Source organism: Amblyomma americanum, chromosome 2 (assembly GCF_052857255.1).
Source record: "Amblyomma americanum isolate KBUSLIRL-KWMA chromosome 2, ASM5285725v1, whole genome shotgun sequence".
Classification (NCBI taxonomy): Eukaryota; Metazoa; Arthropoda; class Arachnida; order Ixodida; family Ixodidae; genus Amblyomma; species Amblyomma americanum.
In genome coordinates this window covers 154,150,481-154,170,452 of record NC_135498.1, presented here as the reverse complement: position 1 = coordinate 154,170,452, position 19,972 = coordinate 154,150,481, and the positions used below count along the sequence as shown (strand labels likewise).

Genomic DNA, 19,972 nt, shown 5'->3' with positions numbered 1-19,972 from the left:
GTCCATCGATTCATGCGGACTCGGACACCAAGCTACCGCTGACTCATAGCCACAGCCAAGCAAGTGCTGATATTCACCTGTGGTCTTCCACAATTTCATTGACGTTCGAAGCAAGAAAATGAGCTAGCGTCTGTGGGACTTGAAGCATTCAAAGCCACAATACCAGTTTTTTATTATTTTTATTTGGAACATACTGCTAGCCTCTTTCGAGGCTGTTGCAGGAATAGAGACAGGTTGGTTTTCTTTTTTATGTACGTTACAAAGCAAAAATAAATCACAATGAAGGTTCACACATCTGGAATAGCCTTATGAAAGGGGCAGAGGGCATAACGAAACTTTTGGCTGCTTCCAGGCCAAGGTGACAGTTCTTGGGCGCCAATCTCGACCCAAACGTGCTGCGCGCTTTTCACCATCCGATAAAGTTGAAGCACGGCCACTTCTCTAGGCTTTGTCCCGCCCTACTATCTATGCGCATTCAGGCGATCGCCGTCACCGACATCAACTTGTCAACGTGTCGACCACGAGCTGTAGTATAACATTTTTACAATAGTAGGTCTCTCACAAAGCTTCAGGGTTATAATCTATTTGATATGTAGTACATACACCCCTTTGTTCATTTCCTTAATGCAAGCCATTTACCAGTCCCACGCTCAGAATTTCCCTGTGTTTTTTGCTGCCTTGATGGAATAGAATGTATTACGGAAGGATATGAAAGATGAAGTGCAAGAGGTTCTGAAGGAGAACAAATACACTGAACAGAATTACTACTCAGGTGGGCTGCAATTAGGACTGGAAGGAGAACAGGAGAATAGGATATTTCATTATTCAAGTGTACTTGGAAGAAGAAGCACAATGAAAAGGATCATCGCAAAGACAGCCTGATAACACGCAGTAACATCGCCAGCCAGAAGACGACAGCGTGGGCACTGGCGCTGAGACAGGTTAAGTTCGCTAGCCAGTAAAATAGCATAACCGCCATCGTTCATTTCTTTATTAGTTGAGTGAGGCAAATTATGTGTTCAGGAAACGGGAAGGGAATGTAGGGACTTTTTTGACGTGCAGTATGTACTTTATACAGTTCATATAACAGAGCAATGCATATAAAATACATTTCGGGGTAAAAGTGTCCACTGCTAACATCATGCCGCTAGTAAAAAAGGCTAGTAAATATCGATACCATCTCAGTTACACTGAAAAACGTATGCTGTACATAATGAAAAGACGAAATAATAAAGGTACAACACCTTTATTGCATCGGTAACATAGTATGCAGCAAACAAATTACGCAAACAAAAATGTGCAAAGCACACTCCTTCTGTATAAAGATAAAAGCCCCACATCCACTGAACCCTGCATATTATATTAGACAAAGCACGACCAAGGTGAACGATCGGCGCCGCCTGGTGAGTACACAGTGAACTGCGCAGAGCGTCTGACTGCTTTGCACAGAAAATTGGACAAAACTGAGCCGATACCCAGATTATAGGGCTGTGTTCACAACTGTATTGCATCCAGTGCTCGGCAATCAGTGCAGATAGCTCATTGTTTAGGACTGTGTCAAATTATTTGAGACCTTGGGGGAATAATTTTATGTACTGCCTTGTAAGTTTAAAAGTACAGAATGCTTTAACTTTGCTCTCACCTTAACAACTTCCTCTCGAATTGCATAGTTTTCTGAAGCATGGTTTATTCTGTATGAAACGCAATTGTTACTCATCTGCTTATTGTAATTATTTTTTGTTTTATTGACTCTCTCCCCATGTAATGCAATTAAATAAATAAATAACGTACATCAGCTGCGTCATTTACTTATTTAATTGCGCTCAGCTTCGTCAGATAGCTGTGTATAAGCAAAGCCTCTACATAATCAAGAAATATAAACACTACCTGTCCTTTTTTTCTTTTAGAGAGACATCGATAGGTCTCCATGACAGCATATCCTTGCCACGGAAAACAGGGCACTGCCACAGGCATACCCGTCTTAGAGCATACTTTCAATCGTGTTTCATACTTCCTTTCCATGAATGATTTTGATCTTTCAACCGACCCTTCCCTCTCCAATCGTGCAGTGTTTATAAATTTGTGTCATAAAACGGGCGCTCAATTTGCTGCAATTCTGCCCCTTAAATTAGTTTAGAGATGCTTTTCAGACCAATCAAGATATAAATCTTGATCAGGAGTGCACTAACAGCGAAGATAGAGCTTCGCGTGGACTGCACCTGCTGCAGTGTAAAAAAAATAGGTGTCGTTCAGCCCAGCTGAACCTAACAAGACGAGCGAAAGCTCTCTCAAGTATGGTTAGACATGGTTTAGCTTTAATTAAACTTTATTGCATATCAGTGGTTTCGCTTGGAAGGCGGCGGTTCCTGGCCGAATCACTAGTTCCGGCGCGTTGCTCATCCATGGCTTTGTGCGAAGGTAGGCACACGTATCATGCTTTTATATAACGAACGGTGCGTCACGCGATTTCTGGCAGTTGAAAGAGTGCAGTCGGCTCCGCATACGAAGCTCTAGCCAGTCGCAGCGAGTCACGTGATTCAATAGTTGCGAGGCGAGCGAGCGCAGTCATCTCAACTCGCGCTGCTGTGGCGAGGCGTGGCGAGTCACGTGGCAAGATGTCAGAGCCAAGCCTGCGCTCCTCCTGGTTCGAAGGTCAAATTTCATAGCCACATGACCTTCAGTTTTGAATGCGATGAGTAGAGTTTTTGCTATAGAAGTGTTTGCACTACAACAGCGTACTCGCCTGGTGAACTTTGCAGTCGACGTGGTCAGGGAAGAGCTTGAGGGCTTCATCGTAGAGCACCCGAGCGTCGTCCAGGCGACCGGCATTGATGTAGAAACCAGCAAGGTTGTCCATCACCTGCGGGTCCGGCTCCACGGCCAGGGCCCTTAGCAGCAAGAAAAATTATATCCTATAAGCTGTAAAAGTGCTAAAAAGTGAATCTTTTTGCAGATTCTATCGCAGTAGCGGACATATATGTGAGTAAAGGCTCCTTGATTAAGCGTAAAAGTCACGCGCACGGCTGACTGCTAATGGTCTAAATAATACTCTAACCAAGGTTTGAAACGGACACGCATTTTGCACCCTCGTATCCGCATGATAACGCTTAAAATTCTGCTACACCGGCTGTAAACTAGATTATAAATTCTTTCCTTTTCCTTTTCAGCAGAATTATGGAATCTGACCATCATCTCTCAAGGTGATTACATCATCGTTTTATTCTTACTCTTTCTGCACCTCGAACTGAAAGTTAGGGCAGCTCTAGAGCATCATTTTGCAGATCTGATCGTTCCTCTGAGTTTCAATCATCGTCGCTCTTTGAGGTCTATTTTAAAGCCCCGAACGGTAATGGCGCACATAGTACACACCGCAATATTCAAACTAACCACTGCAAGAAGAACTGCTAGCGTTTACCAATTCTGTGCACACTGTCTTCTTCGAACCATGCGGAAGCGTTGTGCGCCTTTTTAAATTATTCAAATTACATTCTTGAGAACAGGCTCCGTTTGCCAAAACAAGCAAAACAAAAGTGTCCCGTAGCGGAAAAATGCTTTTGTGGGCCTTCATGATTTCATTACAATACATAAAGGGCAAAAGTCCGAAGGCTCCATCTACGCCCAATAGGCACCCATATGAAAGTATTTGAGAACTCCATTCTTTTTTACTACGAAGCCCCGTCCCCTTAAATGAGCCGAAAACCCGCTGTGAAAACAAAGGTTTTATTCCATAGGCGCTGACAACAAACGGACTCCACAGCAGGAAGCTCTCCCCTGTCAAATCTCTGGCTCTGCCTTGGAAGAAATATTTTCTTCCTCTCCTTTCCACCCCTCTTTGTCTGTTACTGTAATCCAAGAAAGATGACCAAGAGTGCTCTTGGTAGCAATTCCATTGGCACCACTTAGGATAAATCTTAACGGGCAGTGTCTAAAGCAGGCAACCCAGATTGAGATAAGATCAGCATAAATGACAGGTTGCCGAGCACTCTGGTTAGAAGCACAAATTGCTACTATTAAACAAGCCCTTTCACTACGTTATAAGATGTTGTATATTGCTATCACGCCGCGTTACACAAATTTTTGTAGAGGAAATAACGCGGAAATATATGGGCTATTTAAGGATTCCGTTTCTAATGTATACATTTTGTGGGACTCCATAATTTGGTAAAAACTCCTTTTTTAAACATCTGGCCGACGGACTGTCTCCCTTATTACTCATATAGTCACAGTAATTAAATCAGCTTGATCAGCACTTACTTTTTGTAGAGGCATTCTGCCTGTCTGTCCAGGTTCATGGTCCGCAGACTTCTGGCGGCATTCAGCAAAGCCACTGTGTGATTTGGATGAAGCTCTAGTGCTCGTTGGTATTGGTCTACTGCCTCCTGGATGCGACCTGTGCGGCGCGGAAAGAGGCAGGGGAGGTGACAGCACAGCCAGCAAATTCCATACGACACAGGGTTAAGTGTAGGAAAATAACCATCTCGTTTCGTCATATTCACGCTCCTCATATTACTTATCAGCAAGAATGCCCTATGTGCAGATATTTCAGAGTGATTTTTGAAGAGGCCTCTCTATTATGCTCTATTTGCTTTGAAATAACAGAGAACTGAAAGGTTCGAAAAGTCCATTTAACGCATGTTCAACCTGTATCGAACTAGAGGTTCTGTTTTTTAAACACCATGTGCGGCAAAATTTTGGAGGACTTAATTTATAAGCATGCAGTTTTCTTTGCAACATACCGCATTTTAGCTGCGTGACAGCGCAGCTTTTACGGTGGCTTCAGTACTGCATTGCCATTCTCTAAGCTTACGCATTCAAAGTCACGCAGTTGTAATTCCCTCTGTTAATGGCTTCAATGCAGTTGTTCGGACTAAACATTGACAGCAACGCTTCCACATTTCCCTGCAAAGTAGACTATAATTTTGCCGTGCGCTAAGTGCTTACTTACTTCTTCTTATTTTTAACTTTGTTTTGTCCTTCAAATATAAATTCCCCCATCTTTTTCAGCAGTGCAGTGTACATGAAAGGTTTCTTGACCCGGTCAGCTTCCCCGCCTTTCCTTCTCCTCCTTCCTTTCTTTGCTGAGCTATTTTTCAGATTCTACCATACACTCATAGATTGGTGGGTTTCCTATTAGCTTACAACCTAGTAAAAGTCGCTTATGTGTAAAAGACAAGAGCATCTATCACACCATCCTATATAGTGACGGCTACATTAAGCTTATTCACGAGATGATGTTTTTAACACGTCGGTTCCAGAATCATTCACGATTGCTGCTATTATGCGCGCCGTAAGTTGCCTCATAAAGTTCAGATGATTCTCATTAAACGTTCGATGCAGCGTACCTCTGTAACAGCGCGATGGTCCTCAGGTGTTAGTTTGGTTGATTGCCGCTTGAAAAGGACTCAGCTTGAGTGCATCACTAAGAAGCGGCTTTAAAAGCTCTGCCGACGTAACTCCCTTACCCTCGGCACATAAACATGAGGATACTTTCATCGCGTAAGAAAAACGTTGGTAATGGCCATGCAAAAAAAAACCGCTGTGAAATAAGTGCTTCATTCCAAATGCGCTGACAACAAACGGACCACATAGTCCGTTCTGTATATCACTGAAATATGGTTGTCTATTCCCATGCACGTTTCCGCCCACCATCTGCGCTTCCGGTACAGAGCGTAGATCCACTGAGCTCCGTATTCTTGCCTTCTGCATCATAATAAGCGAGAGAGCAACCATATTCCAAGCAGAACAGGTGATTGGCGCAACGTTGGAACCGTATCGGCAAAGGCTGGCCCTACAAAGGACCAGGATGCTGACGTAACCATCATCTTGCCAATAGCTTCGCAAACTCTGTCTAGCAGCGCGGCGCTATGGCCGCGATCCAGGTGATCGGCCCAATATTGCAACAGGAACCATCCTGTTGCAATATTGGGCCGATCACCTGGATCGCGGCCATAGCGCCGCGCTGCTAGACAGAGTTTGCGAAGCTATTGGCAAGATGATGGTTACGTCAGCGGAATTCGGACAAATAGTGGGCCTATCGTCGTCACCGTCTGTATTGTATTAAGAGACGTCCCAATAACTGATCGTGTACTCTGTTTAAACGTTTGCACTGTCCAGCCAAAACGGAAAACGAGAGGTGTTGCCCGACAACTTTAGTGTGGACAGTGCCAAGCTCAAGAATTTTTGGGACACGTTTGACCAACAATTCGCCGGAAAACAAAATCATCGAGCCCATTTACCACCTGCAGCACTAAAAAAATTGGCGGTGGTTTAACTCTGGTTAAAACTGAAGTTACGCGATAGCTACAGCTGGCCGAGTGTAACCTGCTAGTGTAATTGCAAAGTCAGTCTTTCGCCGCTCCGTTTCGCTGGGCGTTCCTTTATCATCTTCGTCCTACTTGACACGTCGAATGCGCACAGCCGTTGCAGCGCGGTTTCGCCGGCGCGTGGCGCCGCCAACAGCAGCAGATGCTCCGCACTACGTGGCTGGTCACGTGACCAACAACGTGACCACGTGGCAGTGGCGGCGCTGCTGCGCTATGGGTGCACCGCCACCGTCATGATCACGTGCCACCGCCCAGCTGAAGGCTCAAAATGCTACCGTTATGTAGCTATCGCTACAAAACATTGTGTTCAGAAAAAAACGCCCATCGGAGGAAGTTAACACTTATTTGCTATATTCTGCGATCAGATAGTTATAAATCTCACTCTCGAATAAATGTCTATTGGGTGTGTTAATATCTCAAGTGCCTCATAGCTATGCCTTTTCTTTGCGAACAGAGTTAAGAAACGCTATCATCAGTTAAGGGCTGTAAGCATGCCGGTTTCACCTAAAATACGCAACACCTTAGATCGTACACTAACGAATTTTTTAGGGGCGAAGTTTTGTCGACGGAGAACCGGGCGAGAAAACGAGCTGATGACGAGGCGCTCAGATCTTTCTTTATCCTAGGCAACCTCTCTTATCCTGCCATTAGAAAGTTCCCCACTGTGGGAAAGCTAACACAGATGGCTCAGACAGTTGTGGCGAAAGGAATAACATACGTATTTGTATGCCCATATCTTAGTGTCACTCCAGCCGTTACCTGAAAAGTATTATCTGTTGCACCAGATATGTAAACGGACTAACCAATATAAACAATATTTTTTGAAACAATTCCCCTGAGCTCACATCCGTTGGCAACGCAGCAAAAAAAGGCAAAGCTCACCCTGCGTCTGCAGGAAGGTTCCGTAGTTGTTGCGCGCGTCGGCGTTCGCTGCGTCACTGCGTAGAGCGAGCCTGTGCAGCCTCTCAGCCTCGGTGATGTGTCCCAGTCCCGCCGCCAGCGCCGCCAGCGACGAGTACGCCTCACTGAACTCGGGCTCGAGCTCCACTGCGCGCTCCAGCAAGATGCGGGCCAATTCTTTCTGGCCCTGCTTGCTGCGTGCATGGAAACTCATAAACATCAAGATATCATTATCTATGAACTCAGCAGAGGCTGCGTCGCACATCCGGAAACGTATAAAAAATCCCACACTACTCACTTTCACGAACATTGGAAAATTTATTAAAAAACCGGAAAGCCCCTGCATCGCCACAGCGTTAATCAACCGTCTTGATATAAAGATGCAAAATTCATGAAACCGTATCTTTGATGTGACCAGGATTGGAGGGACAGTGATAGGGCTATAAAACCAAGGGATGATTCAAAGTAAGCGTAGTTTCAAACTGGCACTCTGCGTGTTGGAAGTTTGTTTCTCACGCTGTGTTCTATTCTCGTGCCGCAATGTGCTTCAGACACTTCCCTGACAGTTGTTTCTTGCGCTCTCAAGGCCTTGACGACTCTGTTCTTTAACGTTGAATTCCTTTAGACGTATAGTCGTACTGCTAAGGGTTGTTGATATCTTAAATTGAAAAGGAATAATCAGTGCCCCCCTCCACTTTCAGCCTCATGAATCTAGCTGGTTGGTACGCATTGACTTGCTAAATGTGTACTGCAGTGCATCAGAGGACTCGAAAAGACTCAACTCACATTAACTTCGGTATTTGATTCACAAACCAGATCTTTATCAGAAGAGCCAAAAACTAAAACAGTGAGATTCGTTACAGCTTACGAAGGCTTTAATTCGTGCCGCGTGGTGTAACAATTCGGAAAAAGGCGGCATGACGCCTTAAAATAACGCTGGTGGAGTCTGCGTTGTTGCTACATTTTGTGTTTTCTTTGCGGCCCGGTATTCAAGGGTAATCATCATCTTAACTCCGTCCACTGCAACACACAGGCTTCTGGAATATACTTCTAAATAACTGTGTGCTGTGCCAGCTGAGACCACTTTGTTCCTGCAAATTTTCTCATTTCATCCGTCCACCTCATTTTCTGCCACACTCTGCAACGATTTCCTTCTCTTGGAATCCACTCCGTTACTTAAGGGATCGTCTGTTCTCTTTCCTGCATACTAGGTGGCCTGGCCATGTTCACTTACTCTTCCCAAGGAGCACAGGTAATAGGCCCAATATTAGAAATAAATGTTTTAACTTTGGTTCTTTGTAGGACCTGCTTTTGCCAATACATTTCCAAGATTCGGCCGATTCGCTGTGCTGCTGGGGCTCTGGAATGCAGCTAGGATCTCATGAACTCGCGTTTGTTCCCTGACCCATTCCTCTCTCTTCCTGTAACTGAGTGTCACACTCAATATATTCCTTTCTATAGCTGAGTTGAAAACCTCTCCCTTAAGCGCTGGCATTTTGGAAACAATAACAGGAATGGCTTTGCGCTGCCGGCCAAATCACTGTTAAGGTGTAATGCTGACTGTGTCGGAAGAGGTCATCCGATATCGAACGCGACATCTAATACAGCCTGGAGCCAAAGCCCGGTACAGTTCCTGACAGTGGTTTTCTCTTATTCGTAGCAGGACTTCTGAAATGTTAGTGAAAGACCTTGTAGAGAGCCGCTTTTCTTTGCACTTGGATGAAATGTCGACAGTGAAGTCGCCTTCTACGTGCATAAAAAATTCTTTTCCTGTAGTGGGTTCTTGAAAATACAGACTGGCTAAAGGCGGTGGACTCCATATTCGAATTTATCCCGCGAACCACGCGAACTCATGTCATGATATGGGATATAGGTTAAATAAATAACTTTCTTATTAGAGAATAAATGAAGCATCTGATAAAATGTCTGGCAAAATGCAAACCTGATAGCGACTATACAGAGATAGCAGCTGATTTCATACTGTGTTAGAAACATAATTGTGAGCTTCAGTGAATCAGTATCATTTTTGGAAAGTTTTCACAATCTGCAGCTCGCTAAAGTGAAAGTAGAGTAGAGAAGGCTGCCTAAGTTTCTCTCAATTCCTTCCTTATGAGTACATACACATGAGATACCCTTGAAAGGTAAGTAGTGATGTAGACAGACTATACGCTGATGTTAAATGTCGTTTTCGTTTTGTTTACTGCCACTCGGCCCGAATACGATGAAAATAACTTTAGCCGTACTCGCAAAAGCCGTTGCTTTCAAAAGGAGAGCATGCCAAATATGTGGCTGAGCCCTTAATGCATTTTCTGCAGTCATCAACACTAGTCGGCCTAGCGCGCGTGCAGAGCACAGCGTATCTGTGTTAGAAACGTACTAGAAACATAAAGCGACCATGATGAAATTTAATTTTTCCGCATATGCGATAAGCTCTCGTGCGCTGGTAGTGAGGATCCCGAAAGGCAGAGAACTCACAGTGCGGTAAATCCAAGCCGAGATTAACAGAGCGTTTCGCGGTGCTAAGTAAAATATATTTTAATATATCTTATGCACCTTTTTCCTAAAAACAGCAATTACAGGAATGATTTGCCATTGTCACCCCTCCTCCCTCATCTTTTTCTACACAACTGCAGCGTTTCATGTCCGACCATTGATGCGTTGTTCTGCGCCGAGGCGCTTGGTGCAGTTTCTCATTTTCTGTTTCTTTAGTTTTGACGTCTTCTTTGATGTCCTGCTTAGCTTGCGTATCAAATTTCAGTAGTGGCACGTCTTCTTCTTGCACTGTTGTTAACCTGTCAGTATCCGCGGCGTGCGCAAAAATATTGGTTATGTCTGTATGTATGGGTTGCTCTTGCTGATTATCATTTTTATGTATATCCCTCCCCCTAATATAATGCACGCCTGGGCGCTGTGGGAAATTCTAATAAACAAAGAAACCTACATTACTATTCCACTGCTGTAAGTACGTTGTAAACCCTCCTTCAATAATGTTATTTCTTAGGGCTTATGTGTCTTTTTTGCGGTATTGGCATTGTCTGCCGCGCACTGTAGGCGCTAATGAACTGGTCATATAATCTGTCTTTTCAACGATTGTAATGTTACGCACATTGAATTCTTGATTGTCGTGCATTCCTGCTTGCTGCCCAGCTCGGCAGCCGATGTATTTCCAAGGTGCTCTCGTATCAATTATCCTTCACCCTCACAAGTTAAAATGGGCGAATAAGCTCCATTCAATTCAATTTAACTTGCCTTCTCTGGTATGGCGCCCGTGACGCCACTGTGCTGCTGTTCAAGGCGTCGCTGTGTTCTGACCACTCCGCATGGTGTCTGCTGCAGCGGTATCGTTTTTCATGTAACTCCACGCTGACTAATCAGCGCAATGTTAGAAAATCGTTAGAACAACAACGCCGGTGCCGTAGACTCGGGAAACGAACCCTCAGCATTCACCTTTGTCAAACAGTGAGCTTACAGAATGAAGGAAGCAAACAAAACGATAGCTCGCCCTAAATAGTGACTGTCCCTTAACACTTGCCTGTAAACGTTGGCGAGGTTGAAATGAGCACCTGGGTGGTTCGGGTTGATGCTGAGGGCCAACCGGAAATGACGCTCGGCCTCCTCCGTAGATGTAAGCACTGTGCCCAAGTTGTTGTGTGCGCTGGCGTGCTCAGGGCAAAGCCTGCGCGATAACATCAGGAATAATCTACATCTTTCATCACCTGATTTAACTGTAGCGTCGTGCGTACATGGCCGACTGAATCTAACGCAGCCGTCTGGCGCAGCGCCTACCTTAAGGGATCGGCAAGATGCTACAGAGCAGGGGGGCAAAGATGTATCCGTTAGCAGAAGTGATGCATGCATCAGAAGATGCAGGAGTTAGGTGCCTCTCGCTCGTGGGCTCAGACCGCTTGGGGCCCGCCGTAGTTTTCTTTGTTTCAGGGGTTCTTGCTTCGTCCTGAACGTTACATCATTATGTCAAACGGCGTGGACCCCTTAGTAGTTTCACTGGATGCATTTTAATACTATGCAGAGGACGGCGACAACGCTCCTGATACCCAGTTCTAAAGCTATCTAATCATTTATTTGAGGAACCTTATCTGGTGGCCCCAATGGTTCTGGCTTTCGGTTGCTGCTCCCAAGGTCGTGGGTTCAGTCTCGGCATGGCGGCAGAATTCCGATGAAGGCAAAATATTAAAACGCCTCTGCGATGTTAGTGCACGTAAAAGAACCCCAAGTGGCGTAATCTAGTCCAGCGTGCCTCATAGCCTGGGTCTCACCGGAACGTTAGAAGCCTCAACCACAATCCATTGAAGAAGGGTCCATTGTACTAGAAATGAATACAGACAAGGTAAATGCTTGGGCACGCTGGTATGTCCTTAATGTTAGAGCGCAAAATACGAGGATGCGCGGCGTCCGTGTACTCGTCTTGTTCTCGCCTTTTGCGCTGTAACATAACGACACGCCAACTTTAGCCTTGTCCAGAATTCATTTCTTCGAAATGTCGCTTTTGTGGATGTCTAGCAATTATGGGTACAAAAAATTTACAATGGTTGTTTTTCTCAATGCGGATATTTTAAATGGACACTGAGGACAACACTGATTTTTTTGTTTGTGAGAAAAATTCGACAGTTCGACATTTCACGGCTTTGCTGCCGCTTGTCCGGCAGCGAAATATGCATTTATTGCTAGGAGATTTGTATTTGAAGTTTAAAAACCTTTTCCCGCCGCTGTGATCAAAACTTGGGACTGTCTGATGATAAAACTGCGGAAAACTGAAGTTAACGTAGACTCCAGGACTGTTGCGATCCCGTTCCCGATTCCAAAAACGAAGTTCTAGTAGAACCACACCGCCACACCGCCTATCAAGCTCTGGCTCTTGATATCATTAGTCTCCTGTCGTTTGCTCAGGAAAAAGACCACCGTATAGTGTTCCAGTCGATCCCTGGACACCGCGGACTCGATGGAAATGAGACCGCCGACGCCGAAGCAAGAGGCGCCTCCTGCAGCGGCTTGCGTACAGCTGTGCCGTTCTCTAGACCGGACACCACTTGTCTCCTTTCGGAATCAATGAGAAGTGCGACGGCTAGGTACCGTGCCCTGCCAGACACACGAAACATCCGCCTCAAACGGCTAGATCCGGCGATGACCTTTTCTGTTGCTCGCGGAATACTGCGCCATATTGCATGCATTATCCAAAGATTACGTTTAAACGTCGCCTTCACGCGCAAATACACTCAATAGGACAAGCGGACTCCACGGACTGTACCACATGTGGCGTGCTCGAGATTATAGAACATGTTTTAGTGGCGTGCCCAGCATACGCACGTGAAAGACTCATTTTCGCATCTGCTTTCAAGTGTATGGACACAAGGCCCCTCTCGGAGGATTTGATCCTCGGCGCTTGGCCAGATAGTTTGAAAACTGTACAGGCGCTCTCACGCTTTTAAGCGACACGGACCTTGCATCGCGTTTGTGGTATTAGAAAGCGTGCCTTTTTTTTAAATGAATTTTTTCATCTGCCCCCTCCCATCATCATCATCTACCATCGTGACCCTCTTTTTTCTCCTCTTCCCGTTCCCCAGTGCAGAGTAGCAGGCCACATATTTATTTTTCAGGCCAACCTCTCTGCCTTTCCAGTCAATGAGCCCTCTCTTTCTCTCTCTCTCTCCCGTAGAACTGCGGCCTGAACTTTAGCGACCTCAACCCCACACATCGTGCGATGCGTTTGAGGGCTAAGGAGGCGGGCCTGGCCAGTAGAAGCCGCGTCGACCGCAAGCCAAGTTACTGGTGCGGCAGCTCTCACTGCCGAGCCAACGTCACGACTGACGAGCAGAGACTTGGTATGAACGAATATATTTAGAATTTTTAATAATCGTCATCGTAGCGCTGGTTATGCAGTCCAGCGTCTTGGTACGCTGATGAAGCAAGCATGCCGAGCGGTGGGTTTGCTAACGTGGAGGCTCGTGAAAAATTATCTACACTCAGGCGTTTCGTTCGTTGCAGTTGCGTGCCGCTGCATAAACTTCGTCCGAGGAACACTTAAAGGGGCACTTGGAGGTTTGCTACTTCTCCGCACTTGTAACTCGAGGCACATCCAAAAAGGAACCGCGTGGAACTGCAAAGCGCGTAGCCGCGAAGCACCAAAACATACCGAAACTGAGCTGGCCGCCTCTTGCACCACCAAGTATAGGTTTTCTTTGCCTTTGAACATTTAAATTTGTTTTTTTTGGGGGGGGGGAAGGGTAGGCGCAGTATCTGTCTCACATATCGGCGCACACCTGAACCGCACTGTAAGAGAAGGATCAAAGGAGAGACTAAATGAAGAAAGGAAGAAAGAGGTGCCGTAGTGGAGGGATTGAACATTTAGGATTGTCTTTTTTACATCTTCCTCATGAAATAAAAGTAACGTAGTGGTAACGAAACATAAGGTTTTATATATATATATATATATATATATATATATATATATATATATATATATATATATATATATATATATATATATATATATATATATATATAGCGGCAGTGCGCCAGCTGGCATAAAATATTATTTACGAATACAGCTATACACTGTACTCTCGAAGAAAGTCCAGTAACATCCGGTGTTGCGGCCCCAAAGTCCATTCTTCTACATCTGGTGGACAGTCAGGCGACGGTCCGCACCGGATCAGGTGTTTCTTCCGGATAGCACGCCCAGAGGGGCAGGTTAGTGTCCGCCTCGCAGACATGCAGGAGCGGGACAGAAGCGACGGGAGCAATCGAAAGGGCATGATACTGTGCCGGCCACGGCCAGGTTACCGATGGGATGAGGGCGACATGCAAGCGTAACCTTAGAAGGAAGACCTCTTCGGAGCGGGCAAAGCCGCCAGTGAGGTCGGTGCCACGCGGTGGGAGAAATGCTCGCTTGGCACGCCGGAGGTTTCCTTTTTTTTTTTGAAGGAGTATTGTTTTCGGAGGGGTCGGGGCCGCTTGAAGGGAACGTGGATTAGCTGATTCGTGACTTGCTCCATCCACCAAAGCTTGTGTGGAGTGGGCGTCTCGACGAATCTATCGAACACATAGCGTAAGGTTCAATTTTTCAGTGCCGTCCTAAATTAGCTGTCCAAATAAGTCTGTGTTCAGAGAACGCCACAGACTACGGACAATGCCTCAGAAGACTGATGATGTCAATGTGGCTTCTTGATGGCAACAGTAGTCAGAGGATACTTAATGCGTCCCTTCATGCGTAACACGTAAGCTTCATGTCATTTTGTCAGCTTCACAGATCGGCCATCGGCTTCTACTTGTGTGGTTAGCCAGTGGCTGCGATACCTCTATTTTAGTTCTTGCTCTTTTTTACCTTACAAGAGGTTCGTTTTCAGTAAGAGTGGTCTTGTTGTGGTTAAGAGCTGGCATTGCCTCAATACGAGTGAACTTCAATTTCTCCTCGGCGTCCCTTGAAGAGTGACTTACATTCCTTCACTCAAATTTAAACACTGCTTATTAAGGAGTCCTTTGTTAAGCGTGCCTCATGGAGTACATTTGTCAAGGTAAGCGCAACGCTATTGTCCTTCTTCGTTATCTCGCGTCTTGTCTAGAACGACTGATTCGCCGCACTAGCGGAAGCTCTGGTCATGAGCCGTAGTGTAACTACGCCAGACGCATCGGCTTCGAAGGGTGGCTAAATAGAAAAACAGACAGAAAACATTGTAATAGAGGTATAATTCGCCACTGCCGCTTCCCCGCAAGCAGCTTTACGTTTCCAGAAAAACCGTATTCCTCCCAAAACATCAATATCATCGAAACAATGCATGCAAAATGCAAAACATGAACTTGTAGGCGTACGTACCACTAAAAAGATCTCAAGGTGTAAATGGTACCTAGCTTGGTATCGTATTCAGAGGAATACATTCCCAATATTAGGCGCTATATTGCAGAAAAAAAAACCTATAAGTGACTCCTCGTGCCTCTGAACGTCTCCTTACCAAAGGAACAGCCGAGGGAGCCGCTAGAGTTAGCTGCTACCCTTGAACAGCTGCTTAATCCAAGGAAGCGAGGAGGGCTTTTTAGCTGAGGTAAGGAAACTGTGTACGGTGTGAAATGTTCAAAAATTTGGACCTAAGTTTTCGGACTGCGAGTCGAAATCCAATCATTGCCCTTTGTGCTCCCGCTAATTAACGCTTCACTCCTTGCCGCTCTAAAAATATATTTTAGATCACATTGCGTACTCTTAAGGCAAAGAGAATTGAAAGTAGGCAGTAGGAGAAATCATATAAGGCACCCTCATTTGTAGCGGTGTGGCCAACGGATGTGCGAGCCCGTGGCGTTGTCGTGCGTCAACTAATTTTTTTGAGCGTCAGCTGGGGGCCAGCAACTCTACTAAAAGTATATAAAAACCTCCAAGTTGATCACTTTGTAATGTGTTTAACAAATGAAATTAAATCACCTATTAGGTGGCTACGCCATTCGGCTTCAACCCTTCTCGATTTGTTGAATGCTAACTCACCATTAGTGGCCTTCGTCGTCCTCTATGCTTAACTATGAGCAGGTGCCATTTTCAGAAAGCCACGTCGGTCACATGGTCATAGTTAACGGCTTTGACGGTGGTGACATGAGACATTATATAGTTATTTCGGCATTTCGCCTCCATAGACATCCGGCTGTGGCGGCCACAATTCCTTTGCGCGAATCAACAGCTCAGCGTCAAAGCCACTGAGCTGCGGAGGTGAGGACAGATTCCGACGGGCTAACAGCATGCATCCTTCGCATAAATCAGATCTCAACTGAATATGGGGTAGCACATTATATTTTGATAGCGATTTTTCAACAATTGACACTTATCACCCTGGGAATGAGATACCCCACAGTAGAAAGCAGTGGGTTCATGTTGACCACAACCAAAACACGATGCGTTAAGTTCCGCGTTTACGCCCATCTAAAATGGTGCTGCTGCTGCAAAGAATCGGGCCCCTGGACCCTTGCTAGGCATGTCACCGCCATTGACATTCATCTACTGCGCAGATCGACTGCTTAGAAAAAGAATTGCTTAAATATTTTCGTTACCAACCTTGTAAATGTTCCCAGCGTGCCATTGGGTACATGCATCGTAAAACTGAACACTGCACGTGAAGTGAGGAGCAGATTACGAGTGCGAACTGAAGAAAAAATTTAAGCTCTCCAACAATCTTATTGCAAAGCTCAAACCTACCTTATGCGTTTAACACACTGGTTGGATTTTCACGTGAGCACCAGTATTTCAGCGCTCTTATATCAAACGACGTACGGGGCTCTCGTCTGAACTCCGCTCATAACGCCATCACAGTCTTCATTCGCGAAACCGGAGATTTCAGCAAGCATTTCACTGAAGTCAGCCTCAATAAGTTTCGAACAGAGAAAGCGGCAACCTATTATCAACATCTCTCCTACATTGCTCTTTGTAAAGCGTATCTGCTATATTGATGTGGCCTCTAATATTGTCAACCTAATGCAAAATATATTTCGCATAAACAGTAGCTTTAATAGATTAGATAGCTAGTCGACCGAAGCATCATATTTAAGATCTGCTGAAATGTAAGCCGGCGACTGGCCGCAGCAAGCTGTTGCAGTCGCGGACAGTAATTTGTGTCGATAGAAGTTTTGTTACCATAGCAGGACTCACTCGATGGCTAGCCTGTAGTGTTTGATAGCCAGTTCAGTGTTGCCGAGGTCCTTTTGCAGGTTCCCGTAGTTGTAGTGCATCTTCGCGTTTCCGGGAAGGTCTCGGATGCCTGACCTGAGATAAAAAAAAAGCTCCATGAGTTGTAACTCATGCATCCAGAGGTACAGGAGTTTTGCTTACTTTCGGTATGATGAGCTTTAAAAAGCATTCGTGCGGTTTTTGCAATAAATATAATCCCTTGGAGCAAGAAACATATCACCTTGGTAGCAAGATGTTCTAATAAAAGAAATTCTCCGCAAGCTTGAAGTCACAAAATGTGAATGAAAAATATATACATTCCAATTCATTCAGATAAGAACTAATATGTGAGCTCCGAACCGATTTCAATTCTAGCAGAAGTATTCATGCAGCACACAGTGACCCAGTCAACGTTATTCCGTGTTGTTTAAGATAACTCTTGATTCAGGAAGAAATAAATGAGCACTTGGATTTTCTAACCAGTTATTTAACACACAAATTTCGTAAATAAAGGAATAATGTAATAAATTAACATTTCTCTTGAGTTCTTCGCTTCTGTGCGTAGTCCTCACACAAGAGCCACGAATATAAGGATATGTGGGGAATTCAGGGTTACAAACTCTAGGGATAATACGATGTGCTTTTTTATTCCTTCCTAGCGTGTCATTTTATGTCAACATAATGGAGCTAGCATTTTTCCTACTGTTATGGCCGAGATTACCGAGTACGCTTAGCCACCATTTAGAGTTATTACTTTTGTCGAATGTGCTTCATGCGAAGCGCTATTTTTTGCAGCCATTACCGAGCTTTACTCCTACCGCAGCTACACGAGATCCTGAAATTATTGCTAAATACTCAAAATAAAAAGAGCAACATTTAAATTACGTGCAATGCCGTAGCCAAGTTTTGTTTCCTGTATTATGCAGCTTTTGCCATCGCAGAGCTTTTGAAAGCGTCCTCATTTATTTCACGGAACTGGTCTAGTTTTTTAAAATATCACTTCTTTGGAAAGGCACGACACAAGCTTTCAAAACAGAAATTTTGGAACAAGGCACCGCCATCAATCAGCAGGTTTTTAAATTTAGCTTATACCTACAGATTTACCTTTAGTTCAGAACGAGCACTGAGAAGTGTGCATTTATTCGACGGAAAGAGTAGAAAACAGAAAGAATTCGCGCGGTTAAGGACAAGATAGAATAGTAATTTCGCGACTTATAGACCAGGACCTTAGGTTACAGGAAATGCCTCTTCAAGGCAACGCCAGCAGCCTGACGCAGTACAGGTAGAAATAATGAGGTTTCTCTTAGCGTTGCATGACTAATTGGTCTCCATTTCATTATAGTGATTGATTTTTAAGAATAATCCAAAAAACTTCATTCAAGGAGGCCGCAAAAATAAACACCTTAGCTGCACAGAAGGAATAAAATCCCCCGTGGTATAAAAAGAAGTCAGCTGACGCGGATTTGCACATCACTTGTAGCGCATTGTAGCCACTCAGTTACAAATGTTGACGTGCAAAGACGAAACTAAGAAGGCCAATCGTTTTGCGCATGCAGCCCTTTCGAATTTCTAACTATCTTACTCTAGAAACAACACACATCTCCTTGCTCTAAGGCTTATCATCTGGAAAAATTTTCCATGTCAAGTGTACGCAGTCGGTCCTCAAATAACAACAAAACAAAAACATGTATCATTACCGCAAAAAATAAACACAAACTGACAGGTCTAGTTGCCTACCAAGAACAAAGTAGAAACAAACAGTGCTCCATGTTGCCAAGTTTCTCCGCTCAGAAAATTAAACAAATCCAAATACTCACTCAAACAGGGCCTCCCGGGAAACCCACACCCGGTTTCTGTCCCACGTTCTCGCGGCAAAGAGCAGCACCATTGCAGAACAAACCGCCAGGCTGCCCCACCTGGACAGGTTAGACTTCGCCTGGATCCGGCTGAAGCCTTGGGCTACGATCAGGCAGACGCCTATGCTGCAGAGAGTCAGGAGGGCGATTTACGAAGACAGTACAGGCCGCTAGCGTTGCTAGTTTTTTCTCTACAAATTAAATAAATACTTCATGAAGAACCTGCTGCACTCTGATTGAGACACCAGCTTGTTCGTAAAAACGACTCTTTTTTACACATTACATTATTATGAGGAGACACGCGGAAGATTTTCTGATAATGTGCCGTGCAGATAAATGAGTCTAAAATGTCAGTAAATATAAAAATGCTTGCGCGATGCCTTGTTACAGAAGCCGATTACTGATGCTTGTAAGTTAGTTACCATATGCGCCACACCTTCGGTCGCAGTGCCACAAGACAGGTTATGGCTGTTTCAATAAGCCCTGTTCGCTTTATATTCACGGACGCTGCAATTGAGAAGGTGTTCTTCGATATATTGTTTTTCAATAAATCTCATAATGCGTTTACAATATCGATCACAATCAACCTACCTGTAAAGCGCATAGGCTTCGTAAAAACATAAACAGTATACTCAATGTTACTTTTGTCTCCAGACCTTTTGTTCAGCACTAAAATTAGAGTAGCCTAATATTGATACGGGAATAAAAGAAGAGGCGGAGAGCGAGCGCGAGCGGCGAGCGCGCGGCTCTAGCACGAGGAAGATAGAACGAAAAAGCTTGGCAGCCGCCGGTCGTGCTTCGCCGCTCTCCTCCGTACTGCTGATATATTTCTCTGGGCGGGCCCGTGGCCACCCCGTGGCATCCCACACCGTAACATTTTGGTGGCAGCGGTGGGATCATGCCGCTCACCCGCTCCCAGAGTCAAGCGCCCGACGTGCCAGCCGACAGGAGTCCACCACCAGCCGATAGCGCCGACGACGCGGCGGCCGGCGCCGCTAGACCTAGGCGCTCGGAGGGGCTCAGCTCTTCGCAGCAGCCGGACGCCGGTGTTGAGCGCCTCCTGGATACAGTCACCCAACGGATGGACGCATGGGAGGCCCGTCTGACTGCCCAGGCTGGGGAGATGGAAGCTCTCCGGCGCGAACTCCGTCGCCTGGTGCCAGCCGAGCCGAGCACAGGTCAGGTGCCTTTGGGCGTCCCCGCCGCCGCTGTTTACGGCTCTGCCGTCGCTGGGCCTG

General features: G+C 45.4%; 1 protein-coding gene across 1 annotated transcript in view; it reads right to left on the bottom strand.

Annotated features, from left to right (window-relative positions):
• LOC144121914 (protein O-mannosyl-transferase TMTC1-like) overlaps positions 1 to 19,972 on the bottom strand; it is a 235,291-nt gene that overhangs the window by 9,311 nt on the left and 206,008 nt on the right. Inside the window, exons 9-14 of the mRNA XM_077655353.1 lie at positions 18,696 to 18,860; positions 16,861 to 16,974; positions 10,756 to 10,899; positions 7,206 to 7,417; positions 4,255 to 4,390; positions 2,744 to 2,888 (exon numbers count right to left, since the gene is read on the bottom strand). Coding sequence (XP_077511479.1) covers positions 2,744 to 2,888; positions 4,255 to 4,390; positions 7,206 to 7,417; positions 10,756 to 10,899; positions 16,861 to 16,974; positions 18,696 to 18,860 — 916 coding nt within the window. The remainder of the gene's footprint in view (positions 1 to 2,743; positions 2,889 to 4,254; positions 4,391 to 7,205; positions 7,418 to 10,755; positions 10,900 to 16,860; positions 16,975 to 18,695; positions 18,861 to 19,972) is intronic.